The 24,387-nt window shown below is 46.1% G+C and overlaps 1 protein-coding gene across 10 annotated transcripts in view; it reads right to left on the reverse strand.

Annotated features, from left to right (window-relative positions):
- The window catches only part of ERI3 (ERI1 exoribonuclease family member 3), a 129,542-nt gene that overhangs the window by 97,809 nt on the left and 7,346 nt on the right, over positions 1–24,387 (reverse strand). For 6 of the 10 annotated variants that reach the window (XM_088835242.1, XM_055403821.2, XM_088835240.1 and 3 more), the window contains 2 exons: positions 16,934–17,211; positions 1,214–1,321 (listed from right to left, as the gene is read on the reverse strand). In XM_088835242.1, the coding sequence (XP_088691368.1) occupies positions 1,214–1,321; positions 16,934–17,188 (363 nt within the window). In that variant the 5' untranslated portion in view covers positions 17,189–17,211. The remainder of the gene's footprint in view (positions 1–1,213; positions 1,322–16,933; positions 17,212–24,387) is intronic. The other 4 variants (XM_088835243.1, XM_055403826.2, XM_055403822.2 and 1 more) reach the window with 1 other exon arrangement.

A 24,387-nucleotide genomic window follows, 5' to 3' on the forward strand; every position in this document is an offset into this window, starting at 1 on the left:
AAAACTTGGCCTTTGGGTTTCCCTGCTGCAGCTCAATCCTTCCTGCCACTGGCTTCCTCACCCCTGGGAAAATGGAGCCGACCTAAGTGCTCACACTCAAAATCTCCCTCCCAGAGAGGGGGAACAAGCCAGCCTTGGCTCTGTATGAAGAGGGGTAACCCCTCTGAAATGTCTGCAGGCCAGCATGCAGCAGATTGGACCTATCCTAAACACCTCTCCAACATTGTTTGGCCATCATCCAAGCCTTCTATCCAAAACCAAGAACAAGGCCAATCTCAGAACATGACTTTGCAGGGGTCCTACCTCAGCACCACCATCAGCTATTGTAACAATGACCTTACACACTGGCATATTCTTTTGAGCCACGGAAGATGCAAAAGAGGAACTTCTGATAGAAGACCCTTTGGGGAGTTAGAACAAAAAGGACCTCACTTAGCTGCTTGCAACCTTTCCATATTGCCCAGGCAAGCCCAGCACCTCAAAGCACTGTTCTCAACAGCCCATTCATGGGAGAGGAGCCCCAGTCTGTACCAGCTGACAAAACTCTGCAGCCTGTACACCTAGGGTAGGCCAAACACTTCACAAGTTTTCAACTGATAATGATCAGAGAGGGAACCCCAAAGCTATAGGCTGATCACATTCATTCCACCCAAAGCTTATGAAGATGCCCCTAAGTGCCAGCTTCTAGGGGCAGCTGTTCAGATCATGAACCTATTATTCTGCCCTTCCTCCTCTGCCCTCCCTCAATTTTCTCATTCCCCTTGGACAAAGTTTTTTTAAAAGGAACAGCTGAGTGTCTGCTTGTGTAAAGGCAGAATCATGAAGGAAAGAAGAACTGGTTTGTATTTAACAGCCCTCTTTTCCAGCTCTAATAGTAATTTCACAATTCTTTACTTCTGTTATGATGTCTGCATCCAATTAAACTACCTGAGCATCTACTCTGTACAGGACCCTGGTCAGGTGTGGGAGTGTGATTTAGAGATAAGATGTGGTCTGCTTTGGAGAAGTACATGAACCAGAGAGCAAAAAAGCAAATGATGAACAATGTACTACGAGAAGCATCTTAATGGAGCAACATACCCAGGGTTATGCTTTTTATTATACGTTTTTAAATACATTTTCTCATCTCACCTTTTTAATCCTGGAAGGTAAGTCGTATCATCATCATCATCATCAGATCATAAACCAATACTATTAAGCACCTACTATTTACCAGGCAGGGGCTGGGTGTAGACACAAAGGCAAATACAATGCGATGTCTCTCCTCTCTCCGAAGTGCTGGGAGCCTGGGCAAGGGGTAGTGAGAAGCTGGCCCCAACACCTTCAGAGACAAACACAAGATGGAATCACTTCATTTTTTCCATTTATTGCTTACTACGTGGCAGACAGTTAGAACCAGACATGGAACAACAGACTGGTTCCAAATTGGGAAGGAGTACACCAAGGCTGTATATTGTCATCCTGCTTATTTAACTTCCGTGCAGAGTACATCATGCAAAATGCTGGGCTGGATGAAGCACAAGCTGGAATCAAGATTGCCAGGAGAAATATCAATAACCTCACATATGCAGATGATACCACCATTATGGCAGAAAGTGAAGAAGAACTAAAGAGCCTCCTGATGAAGGTGAAAGAGGAGAGTGAAAAAGCTGACTTAAAACTCAACATTCAAAAAATGAAGATCACGGCATCCAGTCCCATCATTTCATGGCAAATAGATGGGGAAACAATGGAAACAGTGACAGACTTTATTTTCTTGGGCTTCAAAATCACTGCAGGTGGTGACTGCAGCCATGAAATTAAAAGACGCTGGCTTCCTGGAAGAAAAGCTATGATAAACCTAGACAGCATATCAAAAAGCAGAGACATTATTTTGGCGACAAAGGTCCTTCTAGTCAAAGCTACAGTTTTTCTAGTAGCCATGTGTGGATATGAGAGTTGTACCATAAAGAAAGCTGAGCGCTGAAAAACTGATGCTTTTGAACTATGGTGTTGGAGAAGACTCTTGAGAGTCCCTAAGAGTGCAAGGAGATCCAACCAGTCCATCCTAAAGGAAATCAGTCCTGAATATGCACTGGAAGGACTGATGCTGAAGCTCCAATACTTTGGCCATCTGATGGGAAGAGCAGACTCATTAGAAAAGACCCTGATGCTTGGAAAGATTGAAGGCAGGAGGACAAGGGGACGACAGAGGATGAGATGGTTGGATGGCATCACTGACTCAACTGACATGAGTCTGAATAAGCTCCAGGAGATGGCGAAGGACAGGGAAGTTGCAGTCCACAGGGTTGCAAAGAGTCGGACACGACTGAGTGACTGAACAACAACATCAGAGGTGGCAGACACCCTGCTAAATGGGCAACAGGAATGACAACATTGACTCTACCTAACAACTCATGAAATGGGAAACCCTATTAGGCCTATTTTACAGAACAACTAAGACCCCAAAAGCAGCTGGCACTTGCTCAAGATTGCACTGCTAGTAAGGGACAGAGCTGGGACTCCAAATGGGGAAAATGAGACTTAAAGACAGTAAGACTAATAGCTCTCAAAATCTGAAGGGTCAAGAAAGATCTGATTCTTTTAGTCTGAAAGACTATCTTTAAGGAGCTCAGTGCTCCATCTCCTAAGAAGAAAGACTGATCTTGAGCTCTAAGAGCAATGAATGTGAACCATCCAGGCACAAAGTCCTGCAGGATTCCAACTGAAAAGCCTCCACTACAGCTGCAGGGACACACAAAGTGCTGGGCTCTGTGCTCACAGAGGGTGAGAACTACGAGCCTTCAGTCTGCATCTCTAGCACCCAGGTCTGTTTCAGCACACAGACCCCACTCTCAGCTTTTGGTAAGTAAACACATAAAGGGGTTGATAAATGGCAAGTGAGAAGCCAAGAGCATGCCTCTAACAGGAAAATTCTGTTTTCACAGAGTTCTCCATAGGACCAGAGAGGTGAAGTGACCTACCTAAGGTGACAGGATGGGAGGTGGCAGAGCCAGGCTGCAAAGCACTTTCTACCAGATCCCCTGCCTCTCATCTCCCAGCCTCCCTCAACTGCTACAAACCACTAACGTCCCAGTTTTCTGTGTGCCTGGGACCACAGATTCCTGGAGCAGAAATCTGCTAAAATTAGGACAGCTGGTCACCCTACACCATCCACCGCTACCTGCATACTAGGTTGTCCAAGGGCAGAGCACCACAACCCAAAAAGCTGGCCTGCTGATGACGGATGGGAACTAGCCACAACTTAACAACTAAGCACAAAAGCCTTAGAACTTGGATTTCTCAAAGTACCCATGGTTCCAAACCTATTGTATCTGCTGTCTCACTCAATAAATGCCAGCTGTAAGTATTTTTTAAAAGGGGAAGGAAGACAGAGAGATAAAAAGGAAGCACCAAGCAAATATTATTTTATCTTTTTGAGTAGAAGTTTCAGTTGCAGCAAAGATTTCAAATGCAGCTACTTTCTAATTGCTTAAGTAGGAGCCCCAGTGATTCTCTTGATAAACTGAAGACAAAACTGTAACAGCATTTCAAATGAAATTTCACACCCACAATCAGTAGATTATAAGAAATAAATGTGTAGGTTGTTTTCGGTGTATTCAAACTCCCTTAAGCTAAAGTGTCTGCGGTGATTAGATTATATTCAAAGATACAACAACAAAAGGATTTTAAGCAGAAGGACTTTGGGTTAGGCATTTTTTGACAATGGGACAGAGGGTTCAATAGTGTGGCATTCTTACAGACCTTTTCTCCAAAGCACAGATTCTTCTTTGTCCTGAGCCAATCTTTCTACGGTCCTCTCTGAAAGTAGCAGATCATTTTTAATGGCTCCCCCTTCTCAACCTAGGAACTGGCATTCCCTCAGTTTACAGCTAATCTATGCCTTCTCTCCACCCACTGATTCAAAGACAAAAAGCGTACACTCTTGCAGACAAAATCCAAAAGCAACATCATCACATGACACGGCAGAAAAAGCAGTACCTAGTGAAAACATGGATTTTATCCAGACAAAGATTTTTGGATAAAAGTTTCATGCAAAGGCAAGACCTTTCTCCAAAGGATCAAGGAGACTCTTGACCACAGAGAAGAGGGGAAGTTGAGAGTGAGAAGGGAGAAGTGCAGGCTGCGTTGGGTACGAAGGGACCGTGGTTGACTTAACAGTTTCTCCTTTTGGGCGGGGGGCGGAGGGGGGACATTTTATGCACAAGGAGCTTATTTCTTAAACAAACACTCGTGGTTTTGATTTACACCACAGCCTGCTCCTAAATAATTTATGGCGGGTTAAATTTATTGCCGAGCCCTGGCTGGCTGCAAATTCGAATTGCCAAATAATTAGATTTTAGGGCAAAGCTTATAAATTACCCGTCGATTTGTCCGGACTTGTTTGTCAGTTGCTTTGTGCTTCAGGTCATCTTTGGCATTTGGCTGTTTGGGTTTTAATTGCTGATTTACACTTTGACAGATGAGAGCTGATGCTCGAAGTTTCAGGACAAGGAAGGGTAAAAAATTGAAGCTGTACAAGGCTGATTTTTCACCTACATGTCTGTCTTCACCCATTCCTATAGACCCCAAAGCAATTAAAATATAGAAAAGAGGCTGAAAATAGAGACTGCTATTCTTTACAGAGGGGAGGGGGTGCAAACTGAATTATAATTCAGATTTTACTGAAATCTGAATTTTAAAAAATATATAATACCAATAAATGAAGGAGACCAAAAATCTTAGAAATTACATCCTCACCCAGAGGTGTACAAGCTGGTGTCTACACACACATGACTCTGAATCAGCCTCAGCTCAAACATCTTCAGATACTCAATTGTAAATAACTTCTGATATTAGTGGCCTCTGTGAAGCTGACCCTTCCAGGCAGCAAACAACCAAATGATTTCTTTATAGCTACCTGTATACCTACATTTGTCAGGGAATTAATTTAAACAAATCTTAGGTTGTATACAGGAGAGGTCCCCCAAGGGCAGCAGTACAGGAGGGCACAGAAGTGGAAGGGCGCCAAATTCAACTTACCGTTCTAACGGAGGAAAACAACTTCTTTGGATAATGCTGTGGCTCCGTCTACATGTTGACAGAGGACCTGCAGGCTCTCTTTATGCTCCCCAGAGAAGGAGGGCCTGCCTCCCAGCCACCTGCTGTACCCCAATAGCTTACTATAAGGCCATGAGTCAAAATAACACTAGCAGTAATTCTCCTAACAAGAGCTGACACATATAGCTATTACATGCCAGGGCACAGTTCTAAGCTCTTACATTTTATCCTCCCAATAGTCCTATAAGATTGGTAATATTATTAATCCCATTTTTCCAATCATGCCAACTGAGGCATACAAAGTAACTCACTCAAGGCAGGTCATACTGCACCACATACTGGTGGTGGACACCAGACTCAGATCCAGAGGGTCCACTTCTGGAGTGCCTGCTCCTAAGCACTCTGCTATACTGCTTCTCATAGAACAGCCTCTGCCTCGGTTCGCCTCACTTTGAGGGGAGGTTGAGAGTCCACATTCTGGCACCAGGGCACATGCTGCAGCCAAAGCCTGTTCAGTTAATCACCCAATAGGGTGGGCAAAGTTACATAACACACAAGATGAATCAGAGGCTTGGTTTGACAAAGCCTAATTTTTCCAATCAATGCAAATATTGCACTGAAGACCCACTAGCCAGGAGTGAAGAGGTGGGGCTGAGTAACAGGTGATCAAAACAGACTAGGCCTACTCAGGCAGAGAGCAGACTCTGGCCAGGCAACTAAGAGTGGAGCCCAGAGAGGCTAGTTGGACTTCAGGAAGCCTTGCACAGTAATCCCCATTCACAGTCCCAGGAGCTGTTAGCCTCTTCACAGAAGACAGAATCCCCCAAGGGAGCTTCCACAGATCCCCTGCTGTGTGCCCAACGACCAGAAGCCAGGCCAGGGAAACAGTTGTGCTGCCATGACAGCAGATTTTCCAAATCACTGACCAGTAAGAAAGCGACACAGACTAACATCTTGTCCACACTGCCTGAACACTTCTCTCACACACTGGCTCATAGGAATCCACATCTTCATAAGGCAGGCATCACTGCCCTATTTTATAGACGAGAAAGCTAAGGTGGTCAGTGACTTAAAAGCACAGTCCCTTACAGGGAGCGTAAATTCCCATCTCCTGGGACTAAATTCTCCAGGAGATGGGAATTTATGAGAAATGCAAGTTTCTGGCCTCCAATCCAGACTTTCTGAATCAGACACCCTGGGGTGGGCCCAGCAATCTGTGTTTTAAAAAGCTTTCAGGTAATTCTGAGACTTGCTGAAGTTTGAGAACCACTGGTGAAGTGGAGCAGTGTTTCTCAGACTTCAAATTACCTGATGTCTTGTCAAACTACATTCTATCTAATGCTGGGGCAGGGCCTGATAACGGGCTTCCCAGGTGGCTCAGTGGTAAAGAAGCCACCTACTAGTGCAGGTGGCAGAGGTTCGATCCCTGGTACGGGAAGATCCCCTGGAGAATAAAATGGCAATTTCCACTCCAGTATTCTTGCCTGGAAAACCCCATGGACAGAGGAGCTTGGTGGGTTACAGTCCATTGGGTCACAAAAGAGTCAGACACGACTTAGTGACTGAACAACAAGGGCCTGATATTCCGTATTTCTAACAACATCCCAGGGGATGGGGAATGCCACTGGTTCTCAGACCACATTTTAGCCAAGGTATAGTCTGCAACATCTGTGTGACTAAGTCCTTATCACAGAGATACTGACAAAAGAACATCAGGGCCCAGGGTTCTTGGCTCTTAGAATAAGCCCTTGCTCGGCCCACTTTCAAGCCCCTCAGGTGAGCCCTTTATATCTGCCAACCACTCCTGGCTTCTGCCATCAGACATTTCATTCTCCTGGCTGCAGAGATCCATGGTGGAACAGCTGGCGTGTCACATCCCAGAACTGTGTAGAGCAAGTTGACACATTTCCGTTAGGAAGCTTGCAAGAGGTCCTCCTGCCAAGGCAATGCCTGCTCCCTTCAAGAATGTGACCAAGACCCAGGGCATCAGCTACCCACAGAGCACTCATTATACTACTCTCTCCAGAAAAACATCTTCCTTCTTCTACACAAATGAATCAAAAAGTGGGGCTGGATACCTCTCCAAGGAAGACCTCTCTTTATAGACATCAGCCTGGAGGTTTCTTTATACCCCTGGTCCTGATTAAGCCTAACACTGGCCACAGACGTAGAGCAGGATCACAGCAATTCCTACAATAGCCGGAGGCCCCAAGCTGGAGACCCTCACCACTTCCACACCATACCATGAACGTCCTCTAAGGTCTGCTGCTGGCATTGTTTCTCTGGTCACCTTACCTCTCCAGTGAAAGCAGACCCTATCAAAACGGCATGCTTCCTCCCAGTCATCAGTCCCCACCTCCTCCATCCCCAACTACCAATCCCTTTCAGCTGATCAGTTGGTTTTTCATTCATACCTGCTAGTGCTGGGGAGAGGCGGGGAGCACAGACTGTGTTCAATACAGAGTCCCTGAACTCCATTTCAGACACTGCAATTTCAAGCCATGGCCCTCAGTTTATCACATTGGCAGAGCAAGATTTCAAGCTTTTCAGCCAATTATTGTCCTATCCACCATCACCATCTACTACTTCCCAAAGGACACAGTCCAACAGTTCATCAAACAGATCCCAGAGGAGCAAAGTAACTGCCTACATCACCACTAAGCTCACCTACGTCACAGGCCTTCAGTGCAGAACACTCCGTTTATAACCACCGCAGGTTTCCGCTCTCCACTCCTCACCAAATCTCTTAGCACCACTGACAACCAGAGCCCACCAGTACCCAAAAAAGCTGTGAACTACTAAAAAGCACGGTTCTCAAGCTTGTTTCTCTCCCAGCAGATCTAGGGGCTACAACACATAACTTCTCCATTCCCACCATCACCACCTTATTCCAACCCACTAACCCACTTTCAAGTAATAGCTCCTAACCAGTTGCCCTCTGCCCATATTTAATCCCTTGGAACACCTTCCTTTCCATTCCCTTGAACACTGGCTAATGACATCTACTTCTGTTTCCTCTCTTCCACTCAACAACATTCACACTTCGTTTCCTGGCTTGTCGATTTTACTTTATCAACCTTACTGTGGACTCTGCACTTCCTTTCCTTTCAGCATCAGCACCTCCCAGTTAGAGTCTCTGCTAGCAGTTAGCCTTCAGCCAAGTCCTTGGCTAGAAGGGCCTCCCCTGGACTAGACACCGACCAGGGCACTGGAACAGTGGAACTCACACAACAGACATTTACTACCATGGACCAAGATCTCCTACTGGCCACTACAGACAGTTCAGTTCAGTTCAGTCGCTCAGTCGTGTCCGACTCTTTGCAACCCCATGAACTGCAGCACGGCAGGCCTCCCTGTCCATCACCAACTCCCGGAGGCCACCCAAGCCCATCCAACCATCTCATCCTCTGTTGTCCCCTTCTCCTCCTGCCCTCAATCTTTCCCAGCATCAGGGTCTTTTCAAATGAGTCAGCTCTTTGCATCAGGTGGCCAAAGTATTGGAGTTTCAGCTTCAACATCAGTCCTTCCAATGAACACCCAGGACTGATCTCCCTGAGGATGGACTGGTTGGATCTCCTTGCAGTCCAAGGGACTCTCAAGAGTCTTCTCCAACACCACAGTTCAACAGCATCAATTCTTCAGCGCTCAGCTTTCTTTATAGTCCAACTTTCACATCCATACATGACCACTGGAGAAACCATAGCCTTGACTAGATGGGAGGGGCAGGGTCTAAACAAACCCATTCCAAGGCAGTTTTACTTCAAGTGAAGAGCTTCCATAATGCTTGACTTCCCCTCCAGAGTCCTCCTCCCTCCTTTCTGATTCTCCCAGTACCTAACCAGGCTTTGCCCATGGCAGCACTTAACACACACAAACCATCTGTGCCTGTCCTAGCCTGCTCACCCTCCTGCTGCAGACCTGCCAGCCTGGGGGGCAGGGGTGGGGGTGGGGTTGGCTAATGTCAATCTGGGAACACTCTTGTTCCAGGCTTTTAGGCAATGACTCAATTTTCACAGCTAGAGCTCAAAACTCATCACATAAATGCATGACTGTGGGGGCTTTTTAAGTAGTGTGAATACCGAGGATAAAGGGATAAAAAATAATCATTCCAAAGCATCTTAATCAAAATGATGCAGGATCCTTTTTCGCAACAAGACACGGAGATGGAGCAAGCATCTCCTAATATCAGTTTTCCTCGTGTCAGACAACTGATTCCAAAGTACGAAATGTAATCAGAGGGAAGAGGAAAAACAAGACAGGGCGGGGACAGGGAGAAGTGAAATGAAGCCCAAGACCAACCCTAAGCTCCCCTCAGGATTTCACTCCCCCTCCCCCTTCCCAACGTGCCGGCTTGCTTTCTGTGGCCATGTCACCTGTTGCTGCTGCTCAGACGGACAACTCGTTTTGTCCACACCTCCCACCCTCTCCAGTCTGTAGCAAGTCATTTCTCTCCTCCTGCCTCTTCATTAATCCTTCCCTCCTTCCTTCTGTTCTCAGTGTTAAGTCAGCCAGCCATTTATCTGTTTGAAGGGTATAAACCTTCCCAGTCTATGGAAGGAGGTCTTCCCATGGGATGCCTAGCAGATTCAGATCCAAACTGCCAGTACTGGGAGCAGGGGCTGGGGGGTGAGGCCGTCCCCTAGCCCTTGCTTCTCCCTAGAGACCTCACAGCCCAGCCCAGTGCTACCTTCTGGGGCAGCTCCCTGACAATGCTTCAAGGCCTTAGCGCACACATTTCTATCTGACCCTCACCCTTCTGCCTCTCACACTTTTATTGCCTAAAATTCTCTTAACCATTTCGTAGTGATGTCTCACTGATGTTCCTGAAAGTGAAAAATACCGTATCAACAATACAGACAACTCTCCTAGCCAAATGGTGAAATCATTGGTTGGGTTCTGGGACTTCCTTGGTGGTCCAGTGGTTAGGACTCAATGCTTTCAGGGCCTGGGTTCAATCCCTGGTTGGGGCCCAAAAGATCCCGCAAGCCATGTGGCACAGAAAAAAAAAAAAATTGCCAGTTCAAAGTCTTTATTCTCCCTGTCCCTAATTTTCACAAGCAAGCTTGCAATCCAGCTCAGTTCTTCCAGACTTCGGTCAGTTGGTCCGGCGCATTCTGTGAGCACCTTCCTTCATTCCTGCTACAGCAGTTCTGAGAGTCCTCGGGTCCTCCTGGCGCTCCTGACCTCCTGCCTCTCCCTCAATGGGGAGCTCTGCGACCCCTCCAGAGGCAGGGCTGACCGCTCCCCGGCTCTGTGCGCCCACTGCACCACGTACTCACCCAGGCAATGGTGGTCATCATGTTCCTTGACTATGAGCTCCTTGAGGGTAGGGACCATTTCTCACTTTTATATCCTGGCCTCTAACATAGAGGTTGAAGTTTTTATCCAGAGAGTAAAAAAAGGCTTTTTCATTGCCTCTAAGGTGGTTACCGGGCCTCCCTGGTGGCTCAGAGGTTAAAACGTCTGCCTCCAATGCGGGAGACCCGGGTTCGATCCCTGGGTCGGGAAGATCCCCTGGAGAAGGAAATGATAACCCACTCCAGTATTCTTGCCTGGAGAATCCCATGGACGGAGAAGCCTGGTAGGCTACAGTCCACGGGGTCGCAAAGAGTCGGACACGACTGAGCGACAGAACAGAACGGAACGGAAGGTGGTTACCATGAGGTCCTCCCTATTCTTTTACAGACTTGCTTGGTTTTGTCATGTCCAACAAAAACCTTAAAAGGCAGATCAGTGTCACTGTTAGTTTACAATCCCTGATTTCATTCAACATTCATCAATGGCCCCATTCTTTAGAGTTCTTCCCCACCACCAACCTTAGCCCAGTGTCTAACAAAATCTGCATTCCAACAGCTGTCTCAGCCCTGGAGAGGCCACCAGATAATAACAGGCTGGGGGAAATGTCTCCTGATTTGCACTAAATTACGTGGTTGATTTTGTTACCACTGACCCAGCGCTTCCCAAGGAAAGTTCCTGGTCCCACCCCCAGGCAACTCCAGAGCCTAACTACACACTATGGCAGCTTAAAGGTATAAACCCTGGGGAAGGTAGAGAAGCAGAACTGAATAGTGCAAATAAACCCACTTCGATTGTACCTCTGCTATGCCAGACACACAGGAGAGCACCACCATGCGCCAGGGCCCCGCTCCCCTAGATGTATATTTTGTTTTCACATCGCTATGTCTGCTCCAAATAAAGAAGGGCCGTTCGGCTTTCACTCGAAGTTTCAACAGGGCCAAGACCCGGACACAGCAAACGCTTGTTCCCATTCAGGGAGCACTAGTGAGGAGCCACAGTGAGAGTCTTGGGAGGCCCATCCCGGTGAGGGACCACCAGCAAACTGCAGCCTGTGGAGGGGGGGCTGGGGAGGGGGCAGGGGAGGCACCACATTTATGGAAGCAGCAACAGAAAGGACAAAAGGGCCTGGTGGGCTGCCCCACTCCCACCCATCACTGGCCACCAACAGAGGAGTTCATTTATAGTGACCCTGGAAGAAGAGAGGTGCTAGGGCAGACATAGAACTAAGAAGAAAGGCAGTAACTGGTCTGATGGGCAGGGAAAAAATCATTCCAGGGGTTGAGAGCCTATGCAAGAACACTTACGGCTCACACAGTCATCATAACTCAGCCCCCTCAAGCATTTTGTGCTCTGCTTATGGTGTTAACTTTAATGTCTTAACATATAACACCATCCGCACTAACACAAAATACTACACACGCCAGATGAGGCTGAGTTATAGTTGCTGTGGGAAGCATAACTTTGAATTTCCTGATTTTGGTGCATTTAATCTCAACCATAATGTTACATTAACGTCGGTTTTGCATTTCATTTCCCAGTTTAGAAGAATAGAATAGCGTCAGCGCCTTCGCCTGTCTGCACAGAAAAAGGAGGCGGACTGACTGGGGCCATGGGCAGATGGACCGCAACCCAACAACTGGGCCCTCCTGCTAAAAAGCCTGACCTGACCCCTCCCACTTGGAGGAACCTGGACCAGGACTAGTGAAAGGCAAGGAAGGGGTGAGTTCTTTCTCTAGGGAATGACCTTTCCATCCACTTGCAAAGTGCAGGAACCAGGAGCAGAGAAGGGAAGAAGCTGAATACAGAGCAACAGCAATGTGCGTCTATGGGGGGGGGGGGGTAGAGGGGGTAGGGGCCTCCTGCTGCTCAACCTCGAATGGAGAAGAGGAGGCCAATACAGTGTGATATGGAGGGATCGTAATCAATTTCCTGTGAAGTTTTCCAAAATGTCTCTTTCACAACACTAATAATGAGGAATCAGCTTCAAATCACACCAAAAATCCACCAAATGCCCCTCTTCTATATTATCCCTTTTCCTGTCACCATCAACCCTCCCCCAACTCTGCCCTCCCCAAATAACCCAGCATCTGGACAACTTTCTATAAAATAGAAATGCCTTTACTCATAGTTCTAATTCAAAATGCAGATGGAGTCTCTTCAAGGTTTCCTTAAGAAAAAAAAGGCCCTGAGGACAAAGAGCAAACACTAGAAAACCTCAACCCCAAAGGTCATTTTTCTCCAAAGTTATGGGCACTTGAATACAGATGGGAAGGAAAACAGTGGGGCTGCGAGGAAAAGACTGCACCATGGGACCTGACCAAGCCTGATGGACAAACTCGGGGAGAGGAGGGGGCAACCAGAATGTGTGCTCCCAGACAGGAGCCCTGGGCTACCCCTCCCTGGCCATCCGGACGGCCCAGGTTACTTCCTCCTCCCCACGTGCTGTGGCCTACACCTCATTTTCCTCACTTACATTTGCTTCGGGCTTTTCTGAACACTGGGGTGGTGAGAGAACCTGCCCCCAGGTTAAAGCGGCACAATTAAAGTTCCCACCAAAGCTTTCAGGCTGCTCCCTGGGCTTCGGGGTCACAGCCGCCATCATCTGATGCACATCCGTACCAAAATGAGCAACGTGAACTCTTGCCGGTTGAGGACAAGGCAGTCACAATTCTCAACCAGATAAAAACCTACTTTCACGTCAAGAAACAATTCCTGAAGCAAGAAAGGAATTGTATACCTCACATTCTGAGTCTCTAAAACATGGCAATCCACCTAACTTACGTGAAAAAATATTTTCAAATGAAAAATAGTCTCATATTCAACCTATACCTATCATGTCAATCTGAATCAAAACACATAAAACAAAATGAGTCCAAATACCAGAAAGGTGAAAGCCTGTTACTGGCAAACCAACCATTCCAGTTTCAGCAATCTGAACAAAGTACAAAAGTAAACAGCAAAAATTATGACAAATGGAAAATATCAGATGTTTTACCACATTTACAGTCAGTATTGTTAAGTACAACTGAGTTTGTGCCTGTCCGTTTATATATCCTTTTGGATAGTCCCTACAAGCTGACTCAGGGACTTCTGAATGGCAGACACAGATGAGAGAAATGAACCCCATGCCAAGACTTCAGGGAGGCCCTGGCCCAAAACTTGTTCCTGCCTCCTACACAAATGAGGGATATGATACACTCCCAGAAGAATCAGAAGTGCACTGTGTTCAAGCATTCTCAAGAGTTCAACTCTTGAAGCCAGGCAGGAGTGGAGCTGGGGTGGTTCTGATTCACAGTCCAAATGCATCCCCAGGAGGCACGCAGACCTTGCCCATGAAGTATCTCTGTCAGGTGGACAGTCACCAAGTCACTAGGGAGGGCTGACCTAACCTGCACAACATATTCAAGCTCTTTCACTGTCATGTCTAGAAGTAGATGCTCATCCCAAATCTCAATCTTTCCTGTTCCCAATTCAAATTCTTTTTTTGGTCTTTATTAAAATGACAAGCAAGTTATTATCATTCTCCTTGGAACAACAACTTCCCAGTCTGGACAAAAAAATCAGTCACTAAAATTATATTAATTTTTTTTTTCTAACTCTTAAATTTTGTGCCTTTAATGATTCTTGTTCCTCTTATCCTAAGCTTCTCTCCAATTCCTTCGCTAGCCATGTTGACCAAAAGACCTAAACAATGTAGAGGCTATAATGAGAACCTGACCTGTGAAGAGCTCAGTAGAAGGACACAGTGTTATCTGGGACTGACAACTTTTCCAATTCACCTTCCAACTTTCTCTGAATCCTGTCAGAACTCCACCACCTGCAAACTTTAGGGAAGATTTTTGTTTGTTTTCAAAGAGAGAGAGAGGAGGGCTTTAAGTTGCTAATAACAGTAAGTCTCAAGTCACTCTGAGCCACCCACCCCCTTCCTGTGAGCAGTCCGGTTCAACAACAGAGCTGTCTGGCCCCAAACTCACCTTCCTACCTGTTGATCACCGCGTTGTAGAGACCTAATAAAGTACAGATGCATTACATTTATCACCTGCCCTAGATCCACTCAAATCCATCACTATGTCACAGCAAGAAGTTAGATTGATCTGACAGGATTTGCTCTTCTTCACAAACCCATGTAAGTTATTACTCAGTACCCTATGCTCTTCTAGCTGTTTGCTGATTGATTATCTGACGATCAGGTCAAGTATCTTCTCTGGAATCACAGTAAACTAATGGGTCTATAATTTCCAAGATCATTCGTATTCGCCTTTTAAAGATAAGCAAGACAGCAAATGCTTCCTTCTGAGTTCTCTACAGCAACAGCTAATGCTTTGCTAATAATGAACCAGGACAGCCAATTTCTTAAGTGCCCTTGGAATCACATCATCAGGGTTCATTGACTCTGGAGATAATCTTTAATCAGGCTCAGATCCTGGTGAACAGCAGGAAGCCCAACCTCAAACCGGGTCCAAAAGGTTTCTTCCTTCCTGGGAAGGAAGTTGGTGATACAAGTGATTTAAGTCTGCACTGCATTACATTTTCAGCACTGCAATAAATTAATAAAAAGAACAAAAAATTAAAAGAACAATGTCCTTGAAAGAGAGATGAAAGGTAATACAGACAGACCAAACTGAGACATGAATCAAGCTTCATCTTCAATAACATTGGCAGAACCCTCTGTAGGACAAGAGAACAAAGCTATATCATTATCTCAGCATATAATCTAACTGAAAAGTTCAGAAACAAACATACACAGGCAGGTGTGAGGAAGCAGAAAGCAGGAAATGTCATCGAGAAGGTTCCCAGCAACCGTGAGGCTTCAGAAGAGGGCTGAATCCTGTGCAATAGGGATGTGTTAGATTTTGACTCAGGTCCTGCTTGGGCTTACTCAGTGACTGAAATCATTAGCAAGGGAGATAATATGACATATTGGAGTATGGCTCCCTGATTCTCAACTCCAGAGAATCTACATAACCAAGACTCCCACCCACCACCCAAGCACACCCATCACAGAATCTCCAGTAGGTTGGGGAGGTGGAGAAGATGACTCTACAGCGTGGGTAGGAGCAAGAGGCTGAGAAAATAAATGGCTCAGGCAGCTCCCAGGTCATCCTCCCTTTCACGCAAAGTTCCTTTTCCTAGGACCCTCTCCTCATACAGCTCCTGTCTTCTCAAGCCTCAGCAGGCCTGCTTTCAGTCCTTTCCCAAAGTAGATGACTACCGTAAGGGAGAATAGGAAAGAAAGGAGGAGGGGAAGATAGAAGCATTGTGGTATCTGCTTTATGGAAAATAATCTCCTATCTAAAGATAGAACGCTTTCCTGGGAAAAAACCAACCATGAGCAATAAACCCAGTTCACCTCTGCAGGGACCTTCTTGTCTCCCAAGTACCTGCTCCTACCATCCTCTTCTCCTCCTCTAACTACTAAAAGCTACTCCCAGACCAACATATCTACACATCCCCAAATTACACATCTGATAATCCAGCCCTACAGGGAAGAGTTACAGTTCTAGAGTCAGGTACACCCAAGACCCCCACACCATAATGAACTGCCATATCAGCCCCAGGCACACCCCCAAAGCAAATACCAAGCACTTCAGTATCACAGGTGCATGAGTTTCTTGCTAATCCAAGCTTCCTAGAAGCACTTCCTTAAAAGGTAAAAGATCCCTGAACACAGCTGATAATTAAGGAAAAAAAAAAGGCAAGCAATTTTCCTTTCCAACAGTACAACATTGGTTGTTTGAGTTATCAAATGCTGTGTAACAAATCATTCCAAAACTCAGTGACTTAAAATATCAATAATCATTTATTCTCTCACAGTTTTTATGAGCCAGGAATTCAGGAGTGGCTCAGCCAGTCAGTCAGACTCGGTCTCTCCTGAGACTGAAGTCAGATGTCCAGTGGGGTTGTAGTTACCTGAAGGATTAACTGGGGCTGGCAGATTCACTTTGAGACAGGGCCAGGAAACATGACTAGCAAGAACTGGCTTTTAGCTAAGAGTCTCAGTTCCTGTACACATGCACCTCTCCCCAGGGCTGCTTGAGTGTCCTCAAAGCATGGTGGCTGGCTTCTTCCAGAGCAAGTGATCCGAAAGAGAACAGTGGGCTGCAACGCTTTTTATGACTGAGCGTCAGAAGTCACACAGTGTCTCTTCCACGCTACTCTACTGACTATACAGGGCTAGCTCTGATTCAGTGCGGAGAGGGAACTACCACAGGTAGGAATATCGGGAGGCAAGGATCACTGGGGGCCGTCTTGGAGGCTGACTAACACAGTATTCCTTAGAACGACATGCAGCTGCAGCAGGAGAAGGAAGGAGGGAAGGGAAAGGAAGGAGGAAGGATGGGACAGAAGGAAATATTCTGATTCTCAAAGGCTGAGACCAGAGAGAAACAATGTGCCCAGTTGTCTCCAGAGACCTCTCAGGTCTACCTCACCCTAGGATGCCTGAGTCAAGTCTTGCTTCTTAGGCAGGAACTCCAGATGTGTAGCTAAAAGCCAAGAAGACAAGACAAAGTGCCTCTGCGTCCCAGAAAGCCAGTCTCTCCTCCCTCCCTCCTTGCCCACCCCACCTTTGCTGAAGCAATGATGCAACAGTTACCTGAGGATGAATCTGTGGCTTGTCACACGTGGCCTCAAAGTCCAGCACTAAAAAGTAGTGATACCTCTGGGGAGGGAAGGACATCATTGCCGCCATGGATGCGCCAAAGCTGTGGGCCGCCAGCTTTCTGGTGGATATGGAGCAGAACTCCGGAACACCACAAGGAGAAAACAAGTGAGAGCCCAGCACTTTTCTTGCTCTTGAAAGCAAATATGAAGAAAATCGAGCTGCTCCAGTCTGTAAAGGTGCTAGCATTGAACATCCAGAAGCATCTAAAACTTAGGGGAGGAAAGTTAAAAAAAAAAAAAAAGGAAAAGAAAGAGAAAAAAAAAGAACAGAGTATGGGTTACTCCCTCCCACCGTGGCCCTGTTCCATCTAGTCTTCAGGAATATTTACACAACATGAGCCACTCCCCAGTGTTTCTGTGCTCCTTTTCTAAACCTCAGTATTCATGACTGAAGCTCAAGATCCTAAACACTGGTCCCCACAGCATTATGACAGCTCTGAGTCTCCCAGACCACCTCAAAACAAGATGCAGCACCAGCCTTGATCTTTAAGTGGCGCTCTGAAGTTCGAGAGAGGAGAGACACAAATGCTGTGGTCGCTTCTCAGGTGGCAGCACTTAACATTAAAGCTAAGTCTCCCAAAGTCACCAGGGGTGACCCCATTGCACAATCAGTCCTGGGAGCCAAGTAGACTCAGACAAGCAGCAGGAAATGCCCAGGATTCTCTCCTCAGCTCCATTCCCAGCCACCTGCCCCTGGCATTCCTTTCTGTATCTTGACGTCTCCATATACCCGCCTCCCTTCTTCCAATTGGAAAGCAGGCAGAGTCATCACAGGGAGCTTGCTCACCATAGTCTGGTGACTCCCCAGCCCCCAGACAGTAAGTGGCACCCTGGGGGAATGAATGACGCCTGCAGAGCACAGCTGGCAACAGCCTCAGCCCTTTCCCTCCCCTGCCTTTAGACTCCCTACTAGAGGCCTTGAATGACTGCAGGACTTTTTTAAATAGGGAAAAAAAAGAGAAAACCCAGATGTGGCAGTAATGGGAGCATTGCTAAAAATCTAGTAAAGTTTTCTGAGTGAACATGTGCAAAAAAAAAAATCCAAATCACTTTTCAAGTTTTCCCTTTAAATCTGCAGAATGTCTGCTCCTTAGAGGCCTAACAAAATATAAAAATCAAAGCCTAAGTTTTACTCACAAATAACTCAAGCTTTCTTTAAAAAAAAAAAAAAGGACTAAAGCAGAAATTTTGTGTTTTTCCCATTTCATACCCAATATTCAAATTCCCTCAACTTTAATCCTCCAAGTTAAACAAGAAATCTTGCTGCTCAACATGGAAACAGCTGCAGTTTAAGCTTTCTGAAGCCCCATTCTGAGAGATCCAAAAGCTTGTCTCTGAAAGACTGCAGTGGGCACTCACTCCCTGCTGTAGCCTGGAGGAGGCCAGCAGGGCGGGAAGTCCCTGCATCCTCAAGGCAACAATGTTACCACCACCTGAGTGAACAGGGACAATGCCAAGTATTACTTCTCATCCCGGCTCTCCTGAAACACACAAACTGACCTACAATAACTTGCCTGCGTATTTATATGCTGGTGTGGGTCCACAATTTCCCTATTACTATAGTGAGAGCCCACATAGAACTAGGACTGAAAAGTATTTTAAGTTCTTCATGACCCCAGCACAAGAACAGTGATTGTTTTCACCATGGCTTCACAGCCTCTCCAAAAACACAGCCTGATCCCGCAGCCCAGATCTGGAGCCTGCGACAAAAGCTGGCTTGAGTTTCATTATGGAATCCCTTGGAAAGGCAAATGGGCCAACACTCCTTAGAAAGCTGGAATCCAAAATAACTCTTCACGTCACCCACTCCTGAACAGTACTGGAAGCCTTGCTGACATGGGAGACACCACTCTGCTCAGATTATACATTCTAGTTTGGATTCAAAGTCCCTGGGTGCCTTAGAACTCTTCTCTAAGTCCTCAAAGTCAGGCCATGTATAAATACTTTTGAAAGTTTTAATGTTTTCCAGTATGTATATGTACTACATAAAGTGTTTATGGTCAATCAGACCTAACTTGCCAAATACTGCAGGCAAGTAAGCATAGTGATTAAGGAGCACTTCTGGGTTTGAATCCTGGTTTTACCACTTATTTGCCTGCCCACGGAACCTTGGGCAAGTTCTGTTCAATTCCCCACCTGTAAAATGACAATAGCAGCTCCTACTCCTTAAATGAGAGTGAAATGAGAGCAGGGTTTGGCACATAGGCCTCAATAAGTATTAGCTTACCATTATTACTATCATCCTGTTGGGTTACGCCCACCTGGCCAACCCAGGACCCCCATACTTTGAGCCTATAAACCCAATGCATGAGGCAATCTCAGAGTAACATCAACGTCTTCTGCATGCTCTGACTGCTCTAGACCTCCCATACCATATACTATACATGCCCTATCCCCTGTCATGGACAACACATTGATAGCCAGAGGTCCTCACAATGGTCAACACTGCCTTTCTCAACTGATTTCACCCACATCAAAAAGTTTCTCTCCTATAAAAAATCTTTGAAGGAAATTCAAAAAAGAGGGAATCTATGTATACATATAGCTGATTCACTTTCCTGCTATATAGCAGAAACTAACACAACACTGTAGAACAACTATACCCCAATAAAAAAAAATAATTTAAAAAAACTAAAAAAAAAAAAAAAAAAGCCTTGAGAGCAGACAGTAGACCAGGCCTCCACACGTATGCCATCACTGGCTTCCATACTTCTAAAAATCAAGTTCAACTCAAGTCAAGAAAAAGAAGGCAGCTCTTCTCTTCCTACAAAATTCAGTCTAATAGCTTTAGAGCCATTAATTGTGGAAGAGGAAAGTAGAAGTCTCCATCAGCTGCAGTGGGAGGAACAGAAGAGTATGTGTGTTGGGGGGGCAGCGGGGTAGGTATCAGCATCCATAAAGAGGCAGGAAGGTGTGATGCAGCATGCCACAGCCCTAGTGGGGTATGAAGGGCATCCATTGGGAGAGAGGGAGGAGCAGCCTGATGTGGGAGCCACAAGTAGGTAAAAGAAACACCCAAGAGGGGAAAGGGCAGTGGCAACAAAGGAAGATTAGTTACATACAGAGGGACTGATCCAAAAGGGGACTGCGTTAAGGGTAATGGGACCAAGCTTCTCACTGTTAATATGGAAAGGGAAAAACATCTGTATATCAAAGTAGATCTGGAAATATCTTCAACTGGAATATATGCTATAAAAATAAAGCTAGATGTAAATGTGAGGATGAGTATATATCTACACACAAATATATAGACACATATATATATATTTTCTAGCTCTGCTTACTGAAGGGCCAGGGAGAAACAACACTCTTTGGAGAAATGGCCGATTCCAGGGCTACTGCAGAGAAAGCACAAGATGAGCTTAGAACATCTTGTTGTGCCAGAAAGCAGGGAGACACTCAAAGGATGCAGAAGCCAGCTTGAAGGGGCTCCCACTGGCAAGTAAATAATATTAATGGGTTATTATGCACTGAATAAAAAAAGGGAACCATGAGGCCTTAAGATAAAAATAAATGAATGAATAATTTTAAAAGTTAAAGTTTGGCAAGGGAATTCACATAGTTTCAAAGTATCTACTCACAGAATGCTTATTAACAGGGAGTAAGTTTACAGTACAGAAGCCTAGCAGACATCACCCCAATCCAGTGAGCAAAATGAACATCATCAATAATGGGATTAATCAAAATCATGCATCACATGATAGGATGCAATGAGAAAAATCAAAGCATCATTTCTGTGATATTTCTATCAAAGATGCATGAAAAGAAGTGCAAGTCACTCAATCACGCTTGACTCTTTCCGACCTCATAGACTGTACAGTCCATGGAATTCTCCAGGCCAGAATACTGGAGTGGGTAGCCTTTCCCTTCTCCAGGGGATATTCCCAACCCAAGGATCGAATCCAGGTCACCTGCACTGCAGGCGGCTTCTTTACCAGCTGAGCGACAAGGGAAGCCCAAGAATACTGGAGTGGGTAGCCTTTCCCTTCTCCAGGAGATATTCCCAACCCAAGGATCGAATCCAGGTCACCTGCACTGCAGGTGGCTTCTTTACCAGCTGAGCGACAAGGGAAGCCCAAGAATACTGGAGTGGGTAGCCTATTCCTTCTCCAGTGGATCTTCCCGACCCAGGAATTGAACCAGGGTCTCCTGCATTAGATGCATAACCTGAATCTAATCATGAGAAAATACCAGACAAACCCTAAATGGGAGACAGTCTACAAAATAACCAGCCTGTAATCTTCAAAAGTATCAAAGTCATGAACATCAAGGAAATTTTACTGGGAAAAGTCTACAAGATTAAACAGACCTGGTAACTAAATGCAATGCATGATTTTGAACTGGATCATTTTGCTACAAAGATCATTATTGGGACAACTGGCAAAACTTGAATGGGGTTTGAGGATTAAATGCAGGTAACATATCAATGTTAATTTTGATGGCTGTGCTATAGTTAGGGAGGAGAATGTCCTTGCACATAGGAAATACATGCAAAGCATTTAGGGTGACGGAGTGTTAGGTAGGCAACTCAACAGTTCAGGGAAAAAAAATTCTTTGTACTCTACTTCTAACTTCATATAAATCTGGCCTATTTCAAACTTTAAAAAAAAATTTTTTTAAGCCACATGCAATGTTATTAAAAAAAAAAAAAAAAGCGCAACAGGGAACAGTACATGAAGGAGCCATAATCCTGTACTGCCTACAGAAGGTAGGCTGCCCGGAGGCTGGCAAAAGCCGGCCCTCAATGCACAGTCTCCATCCTAAGTGCCCCCGCCCAGTGCCCCCTTACTGGGCACTCCTGCCACTGCTAGCAACTGCTCCTGAAACACCACTGCACTCCCTGCAGAGGCGCCCCACCTGCCGGTCTACCCACTGACATCTTAGGGATTTCCCCTTTCTGTCGATGTCTTTATACTTCAGTCACAAGTCTGCAGAATATAAGTCGATAACCTATACCATCAACCAGGACTATGAGAATCTAGTTGACAGGCAGAACTCAAAAGGAACCGTTTATGTTCTCTGTATATCTACTTGCACACCAGCTTTCACCCGAGACCAAAATTTACACACATTTACTCTGACACCCATTTCCTTCTCCTAGCAAATTAAAGGTAGTAAGTAGCCTATGGCAAAGAGGAAAATGAATGATTCTCTCTCCTCAAAATAAAGGGACCAGCCTCCCAGTGGGGCAAGGGAGGGGAAAACAGCAAGATTCGGAGGAGCAGGCTCGCGCCACAGCCCCTGGAGGACCGTCTCTGGGCAGAGTATTTACACAACAGACACAATGGCTCCTCTGCAGCCATTACTGTCGGTCAGGTAAATAACGCATGTGCCAAAACACACATTTAATGAGGGAAATAATATGCCTTTATAAAAAGCCTCGATCCGTATTTACCTGAGAGACCAGAGAAGCACCAAATCACCAGATTAGTGGAACCACAGAGGAGTCATTCTGGTGTCTTGGGTAAATAGACATTTTATAGCCTTCCATTACTGGAGGGGGAAGGAAGGGCGAAAGGAGGGGGCCATCCTTTAATATCCACATGCAGGCCAGGGGAGCCTGGGGGAGAGAAAAGAAGAGAAGCCCATCATGAAATATGGGGTCCACTCCCACCCCACCTCCCCATCCACTTGGGATATCTCTGGGGAGGGTATGGGTTTGTACCATCCCTGGACTCAATCCATTCCATAAAAAGCCAGACTGGGGAGTTCCCTGGTGGTCCAGTGGTTAGCACTTAGGGCTTTCACTGCTGTGGGCCTGGGTTCAATCCCTGGTCAGGGAATTAAGATTCTACAAACTACACATTGGTGGGTGGGATGGGGGAGCCAGACTGGGAGGCAGAGGTGTATTTCAGAGAAATCCCAGGGCACTGAGGCAGGTTCTGGGTCCAGGTGACTGGAAGCACGTGGGACAGCCGCGGCACCCCCAGCACCAAGTCTCAGGGCAAGTCCCTGCCCCAATCTGACCTGCAGCAGCACAAGTTCTCAGGCACCTGAGCCACATAGGCATCATCAAGAAGACAGTAACACCTGTCTGCAACTCATCAGTCACAGGCCCTGCCTCAAGCGGCTAAAAATAACCTGGGAAAAATATAAATAAACTGCATGCCTTCAAGAGTCATAATGTTCAGTCTAATGAATGCATTCTTGCTGCTGGAGCACTTTCTGTGAAAATCACGGACTGTCAAAGGTGAAAGAAAACCTAAGAGGGGACACAGTCCAGTCAGTCAGGGAAAATGAGCCCCAGAAAGAGAAACGAACAGTCCAAGGTTCACAGAGCAAGTAAGGGTAAGAAGAGAACCTGGGACTCCCAACTCCCAGTTCAGAGCCTCCAGCCACTGCCCCAGCACAAGCAGCAGGCACCAGCGCTTGTCCCCTCAGCTTTCTGCAGTCTCACAGTGGAGGCCAGCAGCCTGAGGGCTCGGTGAACAAAGCTTGACAGACCTGCAAAAGCCTGGAACCTCTCCATGACTTCCTGATGGCCCCAAAGCAGAATGGAAGCAGGAACTCTAAAGCTGAGTCCTCATCTCAAACAAAACACCTCCTCTGTACAACCCACCACCCTCCTGGCCTGGAGCTTTAGCCACTTCGGCTCCATGTCAAGGCTAGGGAGAATCTGTCCAACATTGGAAGTAGCTGCTAAACCCAAACTATCAGCAGAGCTAAAGTCGCTAAAGACCTTCAGGAACACAAAACTCTGATGGCAACGTAACGAGCCATAGAAGGCTCCCTCTCCCCTTCAATTAGCCCATCTCAGCCACTCAAGATAGCATAGAAAAAAGAAGTGCCTCTTTGTGATTTGACTGCTGTTTGCTAACCCTCAGCCACATCCAGTGACTTGGGCCAACTCCTCTAAGGCTGAGAAACCTCTCTTTGCAAAGACCTGCATGTCAGCTGTGCCCCATGGCACAGAAGAGGGGGTAAAGGCTAGTTTCCTAACACACCATGAACAGAACAGAAATGGAGAAAGGGCAGGGCATGGGACGGTACTCTCCTCCCTCTAAGCTCCTCCCACACTCACAGAACAGCATCTGACCCCAGATGGGAGGGACCCAGAACTGGCTACTTCCCTGCTTCCAAGATGGAGAACTGGAATAGAAACAAGTAGTTGTTAAAAATGCTGGTATGAGACAAACACTGGTTCAAATCCCGACTCCACCACATGTTCTCTGTAATAATAGCTACAACAATAATGCTTATCTCTTAAAGATTAAATTAGATCGTATAATATGTACAAAGTGCTTTGCACAATAGTACGATCTCAGTTAAAGGGAATTATTACTACAGGAGAAAGAGAAAAGGAAACTACTATTTTCTGAAAATCTACTATAAGCCAGGCACTACAGTGGTTAATTTACATATTTCATCTCATTTAAGCCCCCTAAC

Source organism: Moschus berezovskii, chromosome 4 (assembly GCF_049115385.1).
Source record: "Moschus berezovskii isolate FMDL1 chromosome 4, NW_MosBer_1.0, whole genome shotgun sequence".
NCBI classification, from domain to species: domain Eukaryota; kingdom Metazoa; phylum Chordata; class Mammalia; order Artiodactyla; family Moschidae; genus Moschus; species Moschus berezovskii.